Source organism: Bufo gargarizans, chromosome 5, assembly GCF_014858855.1.
Source record: "Bufo gargarizans isolate SCDJY-AF-19 chromosome 5, ASM1485885v1, whole genome shotgun sequence".
Lineage (NCBI taxonomy): Eukaryota > Metazoa > Chordata > Amphibia > Anura > Bufonidae > Bufo > Bufo gargarizans.
The window spans coordinates 46388506-46410129 of record NC_058084.1 but is presented as its reverse complement, the minus strand read 5'-3'; the positions used below and the strand labels follow the sequence as shown (position 1 = coordinate 46410129).

General features: G+C 43.1%; 1 protein-coding gene across 1 annotated transcript in view; it reads left to right on the top strand.

Annotated features, from left to right (window-relative positions):
- Positions 1 to 21624, top strand: part of LOC122939295 (fibrocystin-L-like) — a gene marked incomplete at its 3' end in the record, with an annotated part of 171561 nt that overhangs the window by 75021 nt on the left and 74916 nt on the right. Inside the window, exons 24-35 of the mRNA XM_044295366.1 lie at positions 2650 to 2807; positions 5352 to 5474; positions 7408 to 7507; positions 7826 to 7945; positions 8543 to 8704; positions 10558 to 10685; positions 11822 to 12147; positions 13617 to 13759; positions 14328 to 14432; positions 15344 to 15529; positions 17445 to 17615; positions 19474 to 19688. Of these exons, the coding sequence (XP_044151301.1) occupies positions 2650 to 2807; positions 5352 to 5474; positions 7408 to 7507; positions 7826 to 7945; positions 8543 to 8704; positions 10558 to 10685; positions 11822 to 12147; positions 13617 to 13759; positions 14328 to 14432; positions 15344 to 15529; positions 17445 to 17615; positions 19474 to 19688 (1937 nt within the window). The remainder of the gene's footprint in view (positions 1 to 2649; positions 2808 to 5351; positions 5475 to 7407; positions 7508 to 7825; positions 7946 to 8542; positions 8705 to 10557; positions 10686 to 11821; positions 12148 to 13616; positions 13760 to 14327; positions 14433 to 15343; positions 15530 to 17444; positions 17616 to 19473; positions 19689 to 21624) is intronic.

Here is a 21624-nt window from a genome sequence, read left to right as displayed (position 1 = left end):
GTATACATATTAGGTATCGCCACGTCCGTATCGACCGGCTCTATAAAAATATTCCATGACCTAACCCCTCAGGTGAACACTGTAAAAAAATAAAAATAAAAACGGTGTAAAAAAAGCCATTTTTTTTCATCTTACTTCACAAAAAGTGTAATAGCAAGCGATCAAAAAGTCATATGCACCCCAAAATAGTGCCAATCAAACTGTCATCTCATCCCTAAAAAAATTAGACCCTACCTAAGATAATCGCTCAAAAACTGAAAAAACTATGGCTTTCAGACTATGGAGACACTAAAACATGTTTTCTTTTGTTTAAAAAATGAAATCATTGTGTTTAAACTTACATAAATAAAAAAATTGTATACATATTAGGTATCGCTGCGTCCGGGACAACCTGTTCTATAAAAATACCACATGATCTAACCTGTCAGATGAATGTTGTAAATAACAAAAAAAACGGTGCCAAAACAGCTATTTCTTGTTACCTTGCCTCACAAAAAGTGTAATATAGAACAACCAAAAATCATATTTACCTTAAACTAGTACCAACAAAACTGCCACCCTATCCCGTAGTTTCTAAAATGGGGTCACTTTTTTGGAGTTTCTACTCTAGGGGTGTATCAGGGGGGCTTCAAATGGGACATGGTGTCAAAAAAACCAGTCCAGCAAAATCTGCCTTCCAAAAACCGTATGGCATTCCTTTCCTTCTGCGCCCTGCCGTGTGCCCGTACAGCAGTTTACGACCACATATGGGGTGTTTCTGTAAACTACAGAATCAGGGCCATAAATAATGAGTTTTGTTTGGCTGTTAACCCTTGCTTTCTAACTGGAAAAAAAATATTAAAATGGAAAATCTGCCAAAAAAGTGAAATTTTGAAATTGTATCTCTATTTTCCATTAAATCTTGTGCAACATCTAAAGGGTTAACAAAGTTTGTAAAAATCAGTTTTGAATACCTTGAGGGGTGTAGTTTCTTAGATAGGGTCACTTTTATGGAGTTTCTACTCTAGGGGTGCATCAGGGGGGCTTCAAATGGGACATGGTGTCAAAAAAACTGTCCAGCAAAATCTGGCTTCCAAAAACCAAACGGCGCACCTTTCACTCTACGCCCCGCTGTGTGGGCGTAAAGTAGTTTACGGCCACATATGGGGTGTTTCTGTAAACGGCAGAGTCAGGGCAATAAAGATACAGTCTTGTTTGGCTGTTAACTCTTGCTTTGTTAGTGGAAAAAATGGGTTAAAATGGAAAATTCCAATAACTCTTGTCCAACACCTAAAGGGTTAACGAAGTTTGTAAAATCAGTTTTGAATACCTTGAGGGGTGTAGTTTATAGAATGGGGTCATTTTTGGGTGGTTTCTATTATGTAAGCCTCGCAAAGTGACTTCAGACATGTAGTGGTCCCTAAAGATTGGGTTTTAGTAAATTTCTGAAAAATTTTAAGATTTGCTTCTAAACTTCTAAGCCTTGTAACATCCCCAAAAAATAAAATATCATTCCCAAAATAATTCAAACATGAAGTAAACATATGGGGAATGTAAAGGCATCACAATTTTGGGGGGTATTACTATGTATTACAGAAGTAGAGAAACTGAAACTTTGAAATTTGCAATTTTTCCAAATTTGGGGTAAATTAGGTATTTTTTTATGCAAAAAAAAATATTTTTTTTAACTTTATTTTACCAGTGTCATGAAGTACAATATGTGACGAAAAAACAATCTCAGAATGGCCTGGATAAGTCAAAGTGTTTTAAAGTTATCAGCACTTAAGGTGACACTGGTCAGATTTGCAAAAAATGGCCAAGTCCTTAAGGTGAAATAGGGCTGAGTCCTTAAGGGGTTAAAGGAGTGGTCTCATCAGAGGTGCCCCCTTTCAAAATGGAATCCCTGGGCAGATGAGAAAATCACCCCATATTCTGCTCCGAGCACCCCGGTAAACAGCTTATTTTGCCATGAAAGGTCACCGCCAGCCTGGCATTTCCCCTGCAGTGGCTGATGCAGGGTATATATAGTATTACATGGTGCATATTTTAGATGAATGGTAATGCACGTAATACAAGGATGACATGAGTCTCCCAGAACAGGAGCTCTCCTACAGCATAGTAATAACTATAACTGACAGGTCCAACCTTACATTGGACTGTACCCTGTGCGGTAGCTTCTGTTGCTGCCCTCTCCTTCATATGGTGTAAAACACATACCATACAGTTCCTCATAATAATTATTATACTATATGGTGTCCAAGCAAAAGTGTCATTTGTCAGCCAAATAACAATGCTATATAGCGCCATCATCACCATACACTGCAAATATTATATACTGTGTGGTGTAATTGTGTGCAGTACTATGCAATACCTAATTAAATACCACACAGTGACTAAATAATAGCACCATACATCTAGAAATCTAGTAACAGTGCTATACAGTGTCTAAACAATACTGCTATACACTTACCAATATGATTTATGTTGGTCTCAAACCTCAGGGGCCAGTTCTTCGGTGGTGCTCCTTCAGCAGGGGTGATTGATGCACCTTGGATGGTGGCACAGGTTGCACACCCCTAAGGCCCTGGTAATTGGTAAAGCCAATAGTTTTATGATAACATTGTCTATGATCGGTCAGTCAATAATCCCCATCCTCTGGTTGCTCTACAGATCTCCGTGTAGACATCTCCAGCATCAATCTCAAATATGCATTAGAGACCATTCCAGAACTAGGCCAGGTTTCCATACTTTCAAGATATGGAAGCTGCAGAGGATACTCATGGCAAATAAAGTTCTTAACGGCTACAGGATACCAGCCGCTCTTACAGGTATACACAGCATTTTTCATCTGTTCATTTCACAGGGCCTACTGAGTGTTCAGTTATATCTTAATTACTTTTTTTTGTTTAAACGTAAGATATAGCAGAGCTGGGACTGAGATTGACAGATCTGAGGATATCATGTTACATAAAATATCAGTCTTATTACACAGTCATATCCCTGTCTGTTACATTGTCTTAAATGGGTTATCCAGTTTAGAAAAACAATAAAAACATAGAATGTGTCGGCAGATAAGAACCATTTGGCCCATCTAGTCTGCCCAATACACTGAATACTATGGATAGCCCCTGGCCCTATCTTATATGAAGGATGGCCTTATGCCTATCCCATGCATGCTTAAACTCCTCCACTGTATTTGCAGCTGCCACTTCTGCAGGAAGGCTATTCCATGCATCCACTACTCTCTCAGTAAAGTAATACTTCCTGATATTACTTTTAAACCTTTGCCCCTCTAATTTAAAACTATGTCCTCTTGTAGCAGTTTTTCTTCTTTTAAATATTCTCTCCTCTTTTACCTTGTTGATTCCCTTTATGTATTTAAAAGTTTCTATCATATCCCCTCTGTCTCGTTTTTCTTCCAAGCTATACATGTTAAGGTCCTTTAATCTTTCCTGGTAAGTTTTGTCCTGCAATCCATGTACCAGTTTAGTAGCTCTTCTCTGAACTCTCTCCAAAGTATCAATATCCTTCTGGAGATATGGTCTCCAGTACTGAGCACAATACTCCACTAGTGGTCCGTAGAGCGGCATGAGCACCTCCCTCTTTCTACTGGTAATGCCTCTCCCTATACACCCAAGCATTCTGCTGGCATTTCCTGCTGCTCTATGACATTGTCTGCCTACCTTTTAAGTCTTCTGAAATAATGATCCCTAAATCCCTTTCCTCAGATACTGAGGTTAGGACTGTATCACTGATTTTATATTCTGCTCTTGGGTTTTTACGCCCCAGGTGCATTATCTTGCACTTATCAACATTACATTTTAGTTGCCAGATTTTTCTCTATTACTCTAGTTTTCCTAAGTCCTTTTCCATTTGGTGTATCCCTCCAGGAACATCATCAACCCAATTTCAACATACCGTCATAAAAGGGCATCTGTCAGCAGTTTTGTACCTATGACACTGGCTGATCTGTTACATGTTACTTGGCAGCTGAAGACGTCTGTGTTGGTCCCATGTTCATATGTGTCCACATTGCTGAGAAAAAGGATGCTTTAATATATGCATATGGGGAGCCATTTGTTCACATTGCATTTCGTGACACAAAATGTATGTTGTATAGACAAAATTCATTTTGTAGAATTTTAAGTCACAAAATTTTATTCTGTGTCACAAAATTAACAGAATTGTATTTTGAGGCACAGAGTTCATTTTGTGACACAGAATGTCATTGTGTGACAGAATACTACAAAATGCATTTTGTGTCACAAAAAAAAATGCACTGTGAACAAATGACGCCCCATAGTTTCATAGGTGCAAATCTGCTGACAGATGCTCTTTAAGGAATTTTAATAGAGGAGAGGGGGGGTTCTCTGCTCAGGATCCTCATCTCTTGGCTACAAAGAATGTCTCCTAGGGACCATTCAGACAGCTGTATGAATGGCTCCGCACCCGTTCCACAATTTTGCGGAACGGTTGCAGACTCATTCATTTCAATGAGGCAGCAAAAGATGTGGACAGCACAGCTTCGCGGAAAGGATAGAGCATGTCCTATTGTTGTCCGCAATCGCGCAATTTGCGGATCCGCGAAACACTACGACTGTCTGAATGAGGCCTTACTCTGGAGGACCTGTCCTGTCCTGCATTACACAGACAGCCCATAGATTTGAATGAGTTCAGTGTTATGCATAATTACCCCTGTGGTGGCGCTGTAGGAAAATTGATCACTTAGACCGAATGCACACGACCGTGGAGCAGTTCGTGGTATCCCGGCCTGGCATCCTGCTGAGAGCAGGAGCGCACGGCGTCATTGTTTGCTATGACGCCGTGCGCTTCGTGCCGCCGCTGCAGTACAGTAATATACTCGTATAGATCACAGTAGTGTGCATTCAGCCTTACTGATAAGTTTCACACAGAAAGCACATGGGCACTTTGTGATCAGTATATTGTCAAGGGACACTTCTAAAAAGTAGAGATTGTCCAAAATGTTGAGAGTATGGCCCGTTTTATATACCTATGGGGATATATTTTTGCTTTAGGTTAACCATAGCTCTGCTATATCTATATTGGAGATGGCCTCTTCCTTCAAAAAAAATAGTCCTAAAATAATAAAGCTTTGCTGCTGTTTATCATTATTTGCTATAATGTTATTACATATATCGATCGTTATTGCTCTATCGCCTTAGACAAACGTGAAAGGAATAAGTATCTTATAGGGTGGCACTCCTCATATTCTATTGCAGACAGAACAGTGGAGGAGGGCTCCTGCTGCAGCCAGTTGCCCTACAGCTAGAGTATGGTTTGTGAGAAGGAAGGTATAATTATTTTGGAAAAAAAAATAAAAAATCTAAGTCTTCGCCATGTGTTGTATTCAGGTCAATGATTCCAAGGTGACCGGTGTAGCTGCTCAAGTTTCCGCAGTAAAAGTAACTAGCGGAGGCCTGTTTCGTCAGCACCTGTTTGGGGATTTAGTGAGAACATCAAACACAAAGCCACAGGTATGGAAATTAATAGTATTTATTACTAATGCTTGTAAAAAATGGGGATATAATAGTAGTAAATGGACAGGGTATAGGGAATTGGGATATGGAAAGCTGCATGACAGGGCGAGATTTCTGTACAGGCACAAGGGTTGTGCTCCTATACGGGGCCCTGGGGAAAGGACGCCTTATTAGTGAAAAGGTTACTTATGAATTGTGAGAATTAGTTCAGTAGCGGTCGGCAAAATGGTATCAAATGCAGTCAGAGACAGTGACGCAGGAGTCCATTTCAGGTTTGGACTGTTCTTCATTCAAGTAAATGTATAGCCTTTACATTCGGGCCCAAAACACAAATCAACCACTGCTCTGCTGAGCACTTACTAAACATACAAGTCTCCCTGACTATACATGCGGTTTACTACCGACCCCTCAAACAAAATTACATTAACGTATTTTACCTCAAATGTCTACTTTGAGGCAAGCAAACAATGTAAAAGTCTCTCCAGACAGATTCTGCCTCCTCCGATGGCTCTCTTTCTCTAGGGCACACCTTGTATGTGCAGCAAGCAGCCCACAGAGGAGAGTTGTGAGAAGGACAGTAGTGGTAGTTGTGGTTTGTGGTGGGTGTCCTCACTCTGGTGCTCCTTGGGACCATGTAGAAATATGTGGAGGTACACAACCTTTCTTCGCTTTTGGGCACATCCTGTGTCCTGGGGCTCATGTCTGATGTCGTCTTAGGAGCCCTTGATGTCGTGAAGTTTAGAGGTGCAAGGCAGGGCTCCTAAGTGATGTAGGCTGTGTGGTGGTGGGGCAGTGAAGGTGATGAGTGCAAAACAGTTCCTTCACTGGGGTAGTCTAGACAGTTCATAGAAAAGGCACTGATAGCATTCAGTTCTGTCTCTCCAAGATACATTCACAATACTTCCAAGCTGAACATGGGATTACCGGCAGTGAGATGGCTGACTCTGAGTGTCTCTCTATCAGATCCAAAATACTTTCCAAATTAACCAGAGGGGGTAAGCAGCTACTCTCACAGCGGGGTGTAGATCCTCCAACACGTAGCCAATCCATGGTAAAAGTGTGGTGGGTGGCTAAGGAGATGTGCTCTTTCCAGTAGCAGTAAGGCCTATTGCTAGAGAAGAGAGATTGCACTTATGTCTGTGCTTTGCACCAGTACTTCACTCTGGTCCCACATAGTCTTTATATTCTGTACTTCTTTCCTTCCCAGAGGATGGTTGTAGTTGGTTGATATGCAAGGATGGAAGTTCCTTGTGGCAGGTCTCTCTTCTGCAGATGCTTCCTCTCACGCAGCGAGTCTAGACTACACCACTTGGTTTCATAGCTCTTGGGTTGCATATGTAAATGAAGGATATATGTATGCTAAATGTTTTTTTTTTAGATTTTTTAAAAACTGCATAAAACGGGGGCAGCATAAAAAAAAAAAAACCTCTTCCACACCTTTTAGATGCTCAGCTGCTCCAGTGCTCCTATTCTGGTCCCAGTCTCTCTGGACTCCGCTGGTAAAGCAATAATCACACCATGTCCATAGTTCACATGACCGCTACTGCCAATCACTGCCTTCAGCCGTCACACGTAGTTCATGAGGCCAGTTCATGAACAATGTGCGGTCGGGGCCGGAGCTGCAGCACATTTAAAGGATGAGTAAGGTTTTGCCCTGTACCCATTTTTTTAAATCTTATAAAAAAAACTTTAAAAAGGTAATCACCAAGCTGTGGGAATGAGAGGAGGACACCCAGGGATGAACAGTGCCTACCTGATGGGCGGAACTAATAACAGACTTATGGTTATGGCTATGGGTACGTAATGTTTCCCATAAACAGATGTGGTTAAATGAAATAGGACAACTTACTAACTTGTACAGTAATTCATTCATTCTTTTTTGGCGGAGAGGGGATCATTTCTAACAATAAATCCATGCTATCCATCATAGGTGGAAGTCTACATACATGGAATCCCTTCAAAGTGTTCTGGAAACTGTGACTACACCTGGGATGTAAAACAAACACCACTTATCTATTCTATTAATACAGGTAAAGATGGCGAAAAGCATTGGAATATAAATTAGAAAAAAAATTATCAAGATTGCAGGTTGTCTATTTTGCGGCTTCTATACACATTAGGTCATCGTCTGATTGCCCCCCCCCCCCATATAGGCATCTTTGTGCAGAACGAATCTGTGTACGGTCACCTCAATGGCCTTGCTCTTGTTGTGTAACTCCCACAATGCATTGCACATGGATGATAAAAAAACTAATTCATACATGAGAACTGAAGGAATTTGTTGTCCAAAAGCGGTGTTCTCCTTTAAGAGTTGTTCAAAGCACTAAGTTGATAACCATATTTTTCAGCCGTCAATGGAGAAGATGCGGTATTAATAATAAATGGGACTGGATTTGCTAACAGCACCGCCAATGACACAACCTATGTGACAATTGGAAACCTTACTTGCACCATTCTTACCCTCAGAGGTAAGTCAAACTGCCCTAAATAATGTAAAAATAAATTACATTAAATGTGTTGTCTCAGAACGATCCCATTCCATAGTTGGGGACCCATCGAGAGCATCTCACAAAGTACAGCTCTAGCCTTAGTGAACTTGGCACACCAAAGTATTACATGGTCACCGATTAATTTCAATGGACAGCTTGTAATACTCTATTCCCCCTGTAGTGGCCGCTGTGTTTTGTCTAAAGCTGAACCTACAACAATTACCTTAATAATAGGGAATTTTCCTTTTCAAACGGGACTAACTTGCTAATTCAACTCTTTTATTGATACTTTCATGTAGTCTATCCAGGGGTGCACCACCAGTGAGGCCGGGTAAGGCCATTGCCTCAGGCAGCACCAGGTAGGGGCAAGAGGGGGGCAGCAGACGGGCCATGGGCAATGAGAGCTTTCATTGTGCCAAAGGGGTTATGTTAAGAAATTGACATTGGGGGTGGCACCGTTCCAGTTTTCGCCTCAGACAGCAGAAAGGCTAGGTGCAACCCTGAGTCTATCACATGTCATGTATTATGTATTCACTGTGATTCATTTTGCTTCTCTTTGTGTATTTTTACATACAGATAATGAGATCCGTTGTCAGGCTCAGAAAGCAAGCGCTGGAACATTCCCGATCACTGTGTCCATCGCAGAACGTGGATTTGCAGTCTCGTATGGAGGAAACATGACTTTTACTTATGATATCATTGTCTCTTCAGTAACACCGTCCTCAGGAAGCCCTGCAGGTATTCATGTAGATCCGTTGTCCTCTGCTGTAGGTTAGACATATCCTTTTTTATAAGCCCTATTAGGATAGACTAAGCAAACATGGGGACGGGGAGTACCAAACTCAGGATCCCTCTAGAACAGTAGGACACAGGCCTCAGCTCACACGACCTATGGACTTGGTTGATGCCGTTTCTAAAAAGATAAAGGACCTCTCTTTGTAATCATAGGACAACAATGCCTATTAGTCTATACAGATATTATTTTCACTATTGATCTCAATTATTAAGATCTGTTAAATAAGAATAGAAACATAGAATGTGTCAACAGATAAGAACCATTTGGCCCATCTAGTCTGCCCAATACACTGAATACTATGGATAGCCCCTGGCCCTATCTTATATGAAGGATGGCCTTATGCCTATCCCATGCATGCTTAAACTCCTCCACTGTATTTGCAGCTACCACTTCTGCAGGAAGGCTATTCCATGCATCCACTACTCTCTCAGTAAAGTAATACTTCCTGATATTACTTTTAAACCTTTGCCCCTCTAATTTAAAACGATGTCCTCTTGTAGCAGTTTTTCTTCTTTTAAATATTTTCTCCTCTTCCCTCTTTAGATTACCTTTATGTATTTAAAGGTTTCTATCATATCCCCTCTGTCTCGTCTTTCTTCCAAGCTATACATGTTAAGGTCCTTTAATCTTTCCTGGTAAGTTTTATCCTGCAATTCATGTACCAGTTTAGTAGCTCTTCTCTGAACTCTCTCCAAAGTATCAATATCCTTCTGGAGATATGGTCTCCAGTACTGAGCACAATACTCCAAATGAGGTCTCACTAGTGCTCTGTAGAGCGGCATGAGCACCTCCCTCTTTCTACTGGTAATGTCTCTCCCTATACACCAAAGCATTCTGCTAGCATTTCCTGCTGCTCTATGACATTGTCTGCCTACCTTTAAGTCTTCTTAAATAATGATGCCTAAATCCCTTTCCTCAGATACTGAGGTTAGGACTGTATCACTGATTTTATATTCTGCTCTTGGATTTTACACCCCAGGTGCATTATCTTGCACTTATCAACATTACATTTTAGTTGCCAGATTTTTGACCATTCCTCTAGTTTTCCTAAATCCTTTTCCATTTGGTGTATCCCTCCAGGAACATCAACCCTGGGTGATGCACACGGTGTGTACATATCTGACCAATCTATAGGTTTGACTGTAATAAATACATCACTCATAGCACAAGATGGTACATTAAAGGCTTGTCCAGGCTCGGAGCCGACAACCTCTTGAACATGACAAACCCGACTCACCGATCCTGCCACTGCACTGTGCCAGGTCCCCAGTGTGGCCAATCACAGGTCACAGTGGCTTGAATGCTGCATCACAGCAGTGAGGTACCATTAAAGGGGCTGTACCATCGCAGACATTGGGGGCATAACGCTAGGATATACCCCTAATGTCTGATAGGTGCAGGTCCCACCTCCGGGACCCGCACCTATACTTAGAACGGAGCCGGCAATGTCTACACATGTGTGGCCACCCTCCATTCATTCCTGTACGAGCACCGAAAATAGCCAAGCGTTGTCTCGGCTATTTCCGTCAGCCCCATAGAAGTGAATGGAGCAGTGGCTGAGCTTGCACAGTGCGCCATCCATTGATTTTTAAGCGGTCTTGGGATACAGCCACTTCCTAGTCCAGGCTGGGAATGGAGCAGCGGCAACCATGGACAGGTGAGTGCATTTTGTTATGTTCAGGGGAACAGGGGAGAACCTCAAGCAGTTGTCCATACAGTATAGGTACATTATACTATCAGATGCCCTTCTTCCCTGCTTCACTGCATTAACACTGAAAATATGCTTTCTTTCTAGGAGGCACATTATTAACAATTCATGGCTCTGGATTTAGTGGGAACTCTGTGGTAGAACTTGATGGCAATGGATGTGCCGTGGTCTTTGCCAATCTGAGTTTGATTAAATGCCGTACCTCTGAGGTAAGTGTTATACTTGTTATCCTGTCAGCATTGCTTTTGATGGTAGTGCAACATGCCTGGAGGGGAGTGCGTCAGGAAGGAAGATGGGAGTGACAATGATGATAAGGGTGGTATTAGTCCCGATGTTCATGGTGTCCCTCTCCCTCATTCCCAGGGCAATTACAGTAAAGACGGGGACACAGGATAATAAGTGTAGTTCTCCCCCGGGGGAACACCCTTGATGTAGCCTTCTCTCTGATGTGGTGCCCTTCCAAACTTTTCTACCTTCCAATCCAACCTAGGCGTACAGTTCTCACAAAACATGTCTACAATTCCCACTGCGGGGTGTAACCGTAAGACAGAAACACAGTTCGAAAGCCATAAACAGGCGATACCTTCACAGACTACTTCCACCCACCCTCCTTTTAGGCCGATCTACATTCTCAATAGTTCTTTTCTACTCTGAGTCTCATAAAATTAGTTAACAGTCCACTCACGCTGTGTTTGCAGTGTATGTTGAAGGAATATGTAGAGACGATTTCCAGACATTTACCTCCAACGCATTTATAGGAATACAGTGGTATACATCACCATACACTTCATGTTGCAAAGACATATACCATGCAGTATACTAGTTTTGTGCTATTACTCTGTACGGAATAACGCAGCAGACTGTGCTATTCCATACAACTGAAAAAAATGAATACCAGTGTATAACAACCCTATGCAGGGCAAAAGGACACTGTTTTGGCTTTTGTCAGGTGCATGGGGGTCTATGGATATGTTTCACATATGTACTGGCCCTGGGGGGGTTCCTGCTACAAATTGCAAAGGGACACTGCAAACAGTTTGTGACTGTAGCCATAGACAATCAACAGTTGCAGCAAACTGATAACGTCTTGAAATGCCGGTGTTTTTTAGTGGTTTTCTACTCCGGCTAATAAAGGGGGAGGGGGGGTTACCAAGTGGGGAATCGCCTTCTGTGACGTCCTAATACAATATATGGACAGGGGTTGTATTGATGAAACAATCCCTTTAAATCCTCATAAAACTCTACAATAATCTAAGTTCTGTTTAGTAGATCCATAGGGGTATAGGTCTTGTGCGGTGAAATACAAAAATGAAGCTGTGGCCATATTACATGAATGTTGTTGTTTTTTCAGGGGCTAGAAGGCAACGCTGATCTTATTGTTTTCACAAATGGACTTAATGCCACCTTACCAAATGCCTTCAATTTTACCTCTTTCTTGGCACCAACCATCACTGGAATTGAACCAAGAACCAGTAGTGTTTTGGGAAATACAACGCTCACTATTTCAGGCTTAAACTTCCTAAATCAGTCAGAAGAAAGTGCTGTTTTTCTTGCAAATGAAACGTGCGAAATTCTGGAGTGGACACCAACCAATATAAGATGTCTTCTGCCTGCACTTCCACCCGGAACATTCAACATCATGGTGCAAGTCGGAAATTATGGATTTGCAATAACCAGGTATTTAACCTATTCTTGTGATATAAGGTCTGCGTCTTTCAGACATGTTGCTATCCTGGTTTGACCTTAAGCAGATGGTCTTAATGTGGGGGCATTTTCCGTATTGCAGATGCGAATCCTGACCCCAACTAACAGCATCGGGTCAGGTTTTGAAGACAAACACTATAATATTGTAGTGCACTGGAGCAGGGGTACTTTGAAGTCTGGACATTTGTGGACATTTGCCCCTGTATCCCCTATGCAAAGTCATCAACTCCTTACTTTATTTGACTTTAAAGGGTTAAAGGGTTTACCCAACCCCTATAATGCCCCCCCAAAATGCCTGGGCCTCTCCTATTCTTCATACTTACCCTGCTCCCCGGCACCTGCATTGCTTCTGATGCCCACACAGCGGCTGCTGCACCTCCGTGTCGCATGGATCAAAACATCCGTTGATGGAGGAGAAGCCAATAGCAGGCCGCAACGGGAACAAGCCTCCCTATAATCATCCGCGATGCTTGTTCCCATTGCGATCTGCTATTGATGGGTGCCAGAGGTGCTGGGTGTCAGAACTCCTTATAAACCAAAAACAACCACCCTGAAACCATTGCTGGAAGAACATGTTTTGTGGCATTCTCTGAGCCCACTCATCCATGTGGAGGGCATTAACAATAGATTTGGGTATGAATCCATCCTTGCAGATCATGTACACCCATACATGCTGATTGTCTTCCTTGGGGCAGATGGGATCTTCCAGCAAGACGATGCGACATGTCTCACTGTTAGAAATGTCTGACATTCGTTGGAAGAACATGACCAAGACCTACAACTACTCTCCTGGCCTCCTAATTCCCTAGACTTGAACCTAATTGAGCATCTGTGGGATCACCTCGATGGTTGAGTTGGCTCTATGTATCCTCCCCCACGTACTCTTCTGTGGGATACAGGCCAGTCAGTCAGTAGAATAGCTATACATGTGCATTCATGGGACTCTAGCACGGAGGACCGACAGCTCCATGATCAGCAACGCTGCCCTTCAACATTTGACTCGTGGCTCTGACTGCTCCCAAAGGCCACATCTACATGGCAATATAGGGGATTTATCAAACTAATGTAAAGGAAAACTGTCTTAGTTGCCCATAGCAACCAATCAGATTTCACCTTTCATTTTTCTGAACTTTTTTGGAAAATGAAAGGCAAATTCTGATTGTTTGCTAGGGGCAACTAAGCCACTTTTCCCTTACACCGTTTGATAAATCTAATCCATTATACTTTCCATGGGTAACCTCTGGGAATGCCGCTTTTCTTACAAATACTGGTTGTTATCCTATCCCTCTACTAAGGAACCAGCAAAAAACAGCGCCACCCCTGTTCATGGGCTATAGCTGGTATTGCAGCTCATCGTAATGCTTTATACAAGTGTGAATAGGGTTCTACATGGCTTCATATAAATACAGTGGCCATATTACAGCTTGCCTGTTTTGTTGCAGCATGAATGATGGAGCGTCCGTTGCGTATATTTTGGAAGTGAACAGCATCTCCCCACAATATGGATCCCTGTACGGCGGTACTCGAATCACACTGACGGGATCCGGCTTCAGTCCTGTCCCAAATGACAACCAAGTACAAATAGGTACAGCATCATTTCATGGGGTGTCTGCCCCTGTTAGAAATGATATTCAGCAGTTTCTTAGGGCTCATTCACACGACCGTATGGCTGTGGTGCCCGTATTGTGGACCGCAAACAGTGGGTCTGCAATACACAGGCGCCAGCCGTGTAAACACATTGACTTGATTGTTTCCGCGATCCGCAAAATATGGCAAAAGATAGAACATGTCCTATCTTTTGCGGTGCGAAGGCATGGATCGGAAGCCCACAGAAACACTGGGAAGCGCTTCCGTGGGCTTTCAGGTCCGTGCCTCCGCACCACAGAAGATAGGACATGTCCTATCTTTTGCAGTATTTTGCAGTTTGCGGACCCATTCAAGTCAATATTTGTGCTATTTGTGGTCTACAGCACGGGGACAGCGACCATACGGTCATGTGAATGAGTCCTAGATCAAATCTGTTCCTGGGAAAGCTGAGTGACAAACAACGTTGCCCTATTACAGCTCCCAACCAGACTTTTGAACCGCCGGTGTAGCAGTGTTGCTTCCCTTTATAGATGCACTATTATATTAATGGATTTATTATGTTCTAGGGAATCTCCCGTGTAAAGTCTCTGCCAGTTCGGCCAAGGAGCTGACCTGTGTGATCCAGAGACCCGGCGCGGTATATACGGTGACAAATGGTGGAAAACATTCAGGTGAGTGCTATACCCTGCTGGTGCCATGAGATTCATCTACTATAAAGACAAATGGGGTCATTTATCAAACTGGTGTAAAGTAGAACTGGCTTAGTTGCCCATAGCAACCAATCAGATTCCACCTTTCATTTTCCAAAGAAGCTTTCAAAAATGAAAGGAGGAATCTGATTGGCTGCTATGGGCAACTAAGCCAGTTCTACTTTACACCAGTTTGATAAATGACCTCCAAACTATGTCCTATCATGGACATATGGGGCAGCTTTATCCAAAATGTCTAAAAGGAGGACAGTCCTTGCATCCAGTCAGAGCTCGGCTTTCATTCCTAAAACTGCTCTGGTAAAATTATAGCTGCTCTGTGATTGGTCGCTATGGACAATAAAGAAAATTTTTCCTGTGTCTTTATTACGGACGTCCAGACGTCTCGTGGTTCGTCATACATCCTACTTACCACCATTATAGTTGGGGAATTCGGGGCATGAACAACCACAAACCCAACCAGAACCACCCACTTATGGGCAGGGTTTACATAAGTCCCACCCATTTTCAGCCCAGGACAGCACAAATTTGCAGGGACTATCTCTGAAAATTAGGGACTGCTGACAACTATGGATAACTGGAGTTCCAGCGCTATAGAAGCCTATACGTCGCTCTGACTCCGGTACGGATGAACCACGGAGCGCCAGGTATTGCCCCGTCTCGGCTGATTTTCTGCCAAAGAGAGGAACGGTTGCCCATGACAACCAAAAAGGTTGGTGTCTTAAAGGGCCCCTGAGATATAATGTGGTTGCTATGGGCAACTGCTCCACTTATTAGCACAGCGTCATATGTATCTCACCTTTCCATTGATTGATTATGTCATTATATAGACATTACACATTTTGCATTGATTAATGTGTGTATTCTTTATGCAGTGTACGGCACCGGCTATGCCTGGTCTCCATCTAGACTGCTGATATCTACAGGGGACGCCGTCATTTGGCAGTGGAACGCTCAGCCTTTAATCACGGGTATTGGATACAGAGTATTTTCAGTGTCGGATCCGGCCAACCTTACCTATGATGGAATTTCCTTCAACAGCGGGGCTCGTGCGCCCTCAGGTCTGCACCCACTTTATCAATACCTTAAAGGGGTTATCCCATGATTTATGTAAAATATAGTACATGATGATCTCTTTCTAGCAAAGCTAAAACCAGCCCTGTACCTCACATGGATCCAGAGATCTCTTCATTCATTACTCCAATTGCTCTGCGAGATTTATTTTAAACTGGCAGCTCAGGGGCGCGTCCTTTCTGCTGCAGCTCTCTCTCTCTCGCACAGTTCATGGGGCGTCCTTTCTGCTGCAGTTCCACTCTATCTCAACTCAAGGGATGTGTCATTTCTGCTGCAACTCTGCCTATCACAGCTCAGGGAATGTCCTTTCTGCTACAGCTCTCTCCCTCTCACACCTCATGAGGCATGTCCTCTCTGCTGCACTTCTCTCCCTATGCCAACTCAAGGGGTGTGTCGTTCTGCTGCAGCTCTCTGCCTATCACAGCTCAGGGGAAGTTTCCTTTGTCATGGGATGTGTCCTTTCTGCTGCAGATTTCTCCCTTCTAACTGTAGATATGGCTGGTGGCACTGAGGATGGGACTGAGCATGCGTGACCACCACAATGTGCTGGTCGTGTCCATTACTATCCAGGATAAACACCAGGTGGCACTGTTATAATAAAATAAAGAGCATTTTTGTTAGAGAAAGTAAATTACAAAAGCAACTACTTTTCTCTCGCTGAATTATATTAAAATAACATTTAATGGTCGTACAACCGCTTTAATAATTTGCGGGATGGATGGGGTTAATCCCGTGAGGAGTGACACACGTTTGGCTTCTGTATCATAGTATGGTGTTCATCATAGACAAAGTCCTCACTCTGATATGATAATATCTGAGATACTTAGTCAATATATTTTGATCAAAACACATCTAAGCCCGCCTACCGAACGCCAAGGTGGTCTCAGGTCAGGCGGGTCCTACGCTAAACCTTACCTAAGCCGTTGGGCTTCTATGTTCAGGAGCGCAGACGCTGCACATATGGTGTGCTGCTCCTAGTCACCTCCATGTGCATCAAGCAACCAATGGCAGGAGGAGCAAGTACAGCCATATGGACCACCTAATCAAGGAGCTCTTTTGGATAGGAAGGGCAAAAGTGCAGAGGAATGCTACTCCCAAGATAATAGGTGCGCATTCACACTTGAAGGTGCCACTCCCTCAAGCAAATACTACATAGACAAAAAAAATCACAGAAAAAACTAAGATAAAAACATCCTGCACGATATGATACAAATGCGCGGATGTCCCTGGCCATATTATTGAAGAAAACCACAGAAATAAGATGATAATGCACTTAATAAAGTAGATGCAAGCACTATATATGGCGTTCGGTAGGCGGGCTTAGATGTGTTTTGATCAAAATATATTGACTAAGTGTCTCAGATATTATCATATCAGAGTGAGGACTTTGATTTTTTCAATTTTTTATGGCATTTGAAAAGGAGATCATTTTTATGAAGGTATAGATGGGTGCTGAGCGTGGTGCCCCCACTTTTCTAAATAATGACCTATGAAATTCATTAGTCAGTCCCTTACAGGTGATCAAATAGACAGCAGCAATGGGCTCCCTTACCTACTGGGCCCCTGTGTCATATACTTGGGTTGCACTTCTTTGAAAGCTGAATGTTTGGGGTGTGGGTTTACATATTAGTCAGTGCTTTACGTGGCAGCTCATTGACATTGGCATGCTTTGCACTAGGATGATGACAGGTATTGAGGGAACTTGTGTTTTAAGTTCAGCGTCTAAAGTTTGGATTCGGTTATCGAAGAATCCCGATATGGATTCCACTACCACGGACCACAACGTAATTCGGAATCCATATCGGGATTCTTCGACAACCCGAATCCGAACTTTAGACGCCGAACTTAAAACACAAGTTCGCTTAACACTAATGATGACATTAATGTTTTCTTTCTTTAAAGGTGTATTTTCCTATAATTTCACATTGCCGGGGACTTACTACTACAGCAGCGGCTATGTCAATGACGGAAATACCATAATTATGCAAGGAGTCGTAATTGTAATCCAAATTGCCGAGCAGATCAGCCCAGTGCGTGTGTCTGTTGGAGGAAAGGAGGCCACCATTGCTTCTGGTAACTTAAGATACTATACTATTCCTAGTTGATACTATACTATTCCTAGCTGATACTATACTATTCCTAGTTGATACTATACTATTCCTAGTTGATACTATACTATTCCTAGTTGATACTATACTATTCCTAGCTGATACTATACTATTCCTGGTTGATACTATACTATTCCTAGCTGATACTATACTATTCCTAGTTGATACTATACTATTCCTAGTTGATACTATACTATTCCTAGCTGATACTATACTATTCCTGGTTGATACTATACTATTCCTAGCTGATACTATACTATTCCTAGCTGATACTATACTATTCCTAGTTGATACTATACTATTCCTAGCTGATACTATACTATTCCTAGTTGATACTATACTATATTATGCAGACAGAGCAGAGCCTCTAGGTGTAAAGGCAACGCCCCCGTTGCTCCTAGAGGCTCATTTGCATATATTAAAGCATAATTTTTCTCAGCAATGTGGACACACATGGACATGGGACCAACACAGACGCCTTCAGCTGCCAAGCGCACATGTAACAGGTCAGCCAGTGTCATAGGTACAAAACTGCTGACAGATGCCCTTTAACTAATGGGACCTCCCGGATCCTGAGACTGAAGGGGTTACAGGGCTGCTTTAGCACTTTCTAAGACTACTTTCACACTTGCGTTGTTGTTTTCCAGTATTGAGCTTCATCAGAGGATCTCAGTACTGGGGAAAAAAACGTTCCATTTTGTCCCCGTGCTTTCTGAATGGAAAGAGACCCGTTCAGGATGCATCAGGTTGTCTTATTTTCCGTCAGCATTTTGTTTTGTGACCGGACTGCAAGCTGTGATTTTGTATCCGGTCATAAAAACTGAAAAAAACTGATCCGGCACTGAAAACAGTGTAAGTCTATGATGACAGATCCATTTTTTATGGAGCCCAGAAATACGGATTCGTCACCCATTAACTTTCAAAGTATTTAGTAATGGATCCGTTTTTTCCGTTTTGATTTCACACAACCTCATCCTAACGGAACGGATGCATCCTGATGTTAAAATTAAAATGGATCCGTTAAATTCTGGTATTGAGGTCCTCTGTCGGATCTCCATACCGGAATTAACAACGCAAATCTAAAAGTAGCCTAAGTTTTTCCCTTCACAGGCGCCTGCAATTTAAAGGGAACCTGTCACCGGGATTTTGTGTATAGAGCTGAGGACATGGGTTGCTAGATGGGCGCTAGCACATCCGCAATACCCAGTCCCCATAGCGCTGTGTGCTTTTATTGTGCATAAAAACCGATTTGATACATATGCAAATTAACCTGAGATGAGTCAGAGCTTGAAAATATGACTCTTCTCTGGTCACACAAGTAAGATATGACTCTTTTATGTTAATTTGCATATGTATCAAATCGGTTTTTATACACAATAAAAGCACATAGAGCTATGGGGACTGGGTATTGCGGATGTGCTAGCGGCCATCTAGCTGCCCATGTCCTCAGCTATATACCCAAAATCCCGGTGACAGGTTCCCTTGAAGGATGAACTTTCCAGGAACATCTATGAAGCTCCCAAAAATAAACACTGACTTACAGACTCCTGAAAGAGTTGGCAGATCTCCCGACACCTCCCAGGAAGCAGTCCTAACTTTGTGTGGCCCCCGGATGTTGCATCATCAGCCCCAGTCTCATAATGAGGGGGCAGCATGAAAAGTCGATGGTCGATGATAAAAGGGGCGTGACAATGCACAGGAAAAATGCTATCCTCTGCTGTGGGCCTCCTGGTCTTTTATGTACCTGGTTATTAATCACGTTACTAAAGCTGCTCTCCAATAATAACATTTATTCTCATAAACTTGTCATGATGTTTCTACAGCTCCACGTCCAACCACACCGCCAGGTGTCTGCGTCACCCCAGATCCGGAGTGCCCAGAGTTGGCCCTATTACCTGTCAGCAATACGTCTGGATGGTTTGGATTCTCAGACTGTTATTCTCCTGTTATTACCAGCATTACACCAAACTTTGGAACAATCCATGATGCTATAACCATCACAGGAACCGGGTACAGTAACCTTACTTGTGCCAACCAGGTATGCAGCCACCTCGATCACAATATTATGACTGGCACTGACTGTGATAAATGATCTCATAATAAAGAATTAACGTAGAAAAATGTATAATGAGGCGGAGGAGCTGATGCAGAGGATGGGAGTAGTAGTGGCCCTGAAGAAGTGTTGCGTCACGGTGTACTCCCTCAGACCTTTACTCCCTGGGGATCAGTGCAGTGGAAATGCAGTACTGAAGAAAGAGGCCAGAATTAAAGGGGTTTTCCAGAAAAATACATTTAAGACTTATGCTCAGGATAGGTCATTACTATCAGATTTGCGGGGTATGAGACCCAGGAACTCTGCTGATCTGCTGTTAGAAGAGGCCCTGAGCGCCGCAGCCTTTTCCTAGGCCAGTGACTATACTTCGGTCACATGGCCAGGTTGCAGCTCATTGACTTGAACGGGGCTGAGCTGCAATACCAAGCAATGCCACTATACAATGTCTGGCTCTTTTCTTGGAAAGCTGCCAGGAGCCTGCATCACCCACCAGAGCTCCGATGAGCGCAGCAGATCAATGAAACAGCTGATTGGCGGAGGTGTCGGGACTTCGACCTCCGCTGATGTGATAATGATGTCCTATCCTGAGGATAAGTCATCATTATCTTTTCCAGGATAACCCCTTCAAATGTAACAAAGTCTTTTTACTAAGAACTTCAGATACATTCAGTAACAGCAGACGTTAAGTACAAATCTTCTCTGGCACCAGCAAGGATTATAGAGGCAGGTTGGATGGTGGCATTTTAGTGCCTAGGTGGTTCAGGCCTAGTTGCGGTCTATGTGATGGGTGTGTTGACTGTAGTCCCTCACCGCACAGCAGTGTCTTTAATGCTGGTTGTAACAGTTCACTCTGCTCTCTAGCTTCTCAAAACTTTACTTGAGGAAGGTTTGAGTAGTTCTCTCTGGAGAATCTTAACAGGAGCAGGAGCTCTGCAGTATGCTTCTTCTCCCCTCTGTCTCTGGACAGGAACCAGCCCTCCTGGCACGAAGAAGGAGCAGCCCACTCCTACCTAAGAGGTGAGGAACAGGGTGGTTTAACTTCTTCCTACCAATCTTTGCCATCTATTCCTTGCTGTTAACTATGGCCAGAAGCAACCAATAAAATACACAACATTAGTATAATAATAAAAACTATATACAGTCACGTCTTCCTCATATGTGAGAGACACTGTAAGGTGATAGTTTGCACCCAATAATTCCACGAAAGAGGTCGCATTAGATTACAGCTAGAGTGGACCAGACCGCAGGGGCGACACGTAAGGCTACGGTGGGCCGATGGGGTTAGTAGTAGTCTCTACTCACGGTTAGCATAGCCTCCCTGGGCCGGCGTGCTGTGATGGGGAAGACAGCACTAGATCCTCTGGGGCATTCTCTATTGCAGGGAACACCAGCCAGATGTTGGTTGAGGTGCCCTTGATGGTAATGGGTATTTAAGGTGCTTTGGTTGCTGGGCCCCTGTTTTGTTTGTGACGCCAGAACCGTAAGGTGCAAATGTTGAGGGTAGTAGAAAGGATGAGGAGTCAGTTGTAGTAAAACAACTAAACTTTTACTTGAATCACTTGTCTCCAGGTAGTGAATACAGTTCATTTATATGGAAAAGGTGGTAATCCCAATAATATCCACTCCGTCCCCGCGCCCCCTAATTATAGTCAATGGGGACGGAGCGACAGTCTGGGGGCACACGGTCACTAGCAGCAGGACGGATCCGACAGGCTGTTCACCCAACGGAACAGCCTGCTGGAGGTCCATGCCGCTAGTGTGAAAGTAGCCTTAGTCTATGTTCAAGCACTCAGGTACTGAATATAATGCTTTCCTAACTTTATATTGAGCAATCCAATAAGGGCGTTCTCCCTCGTGGCAGGCAAACTCTCTGCGACGTTATTTATGTAGGATGCTCTCCTGAAGTATTCAGGCTCACCGT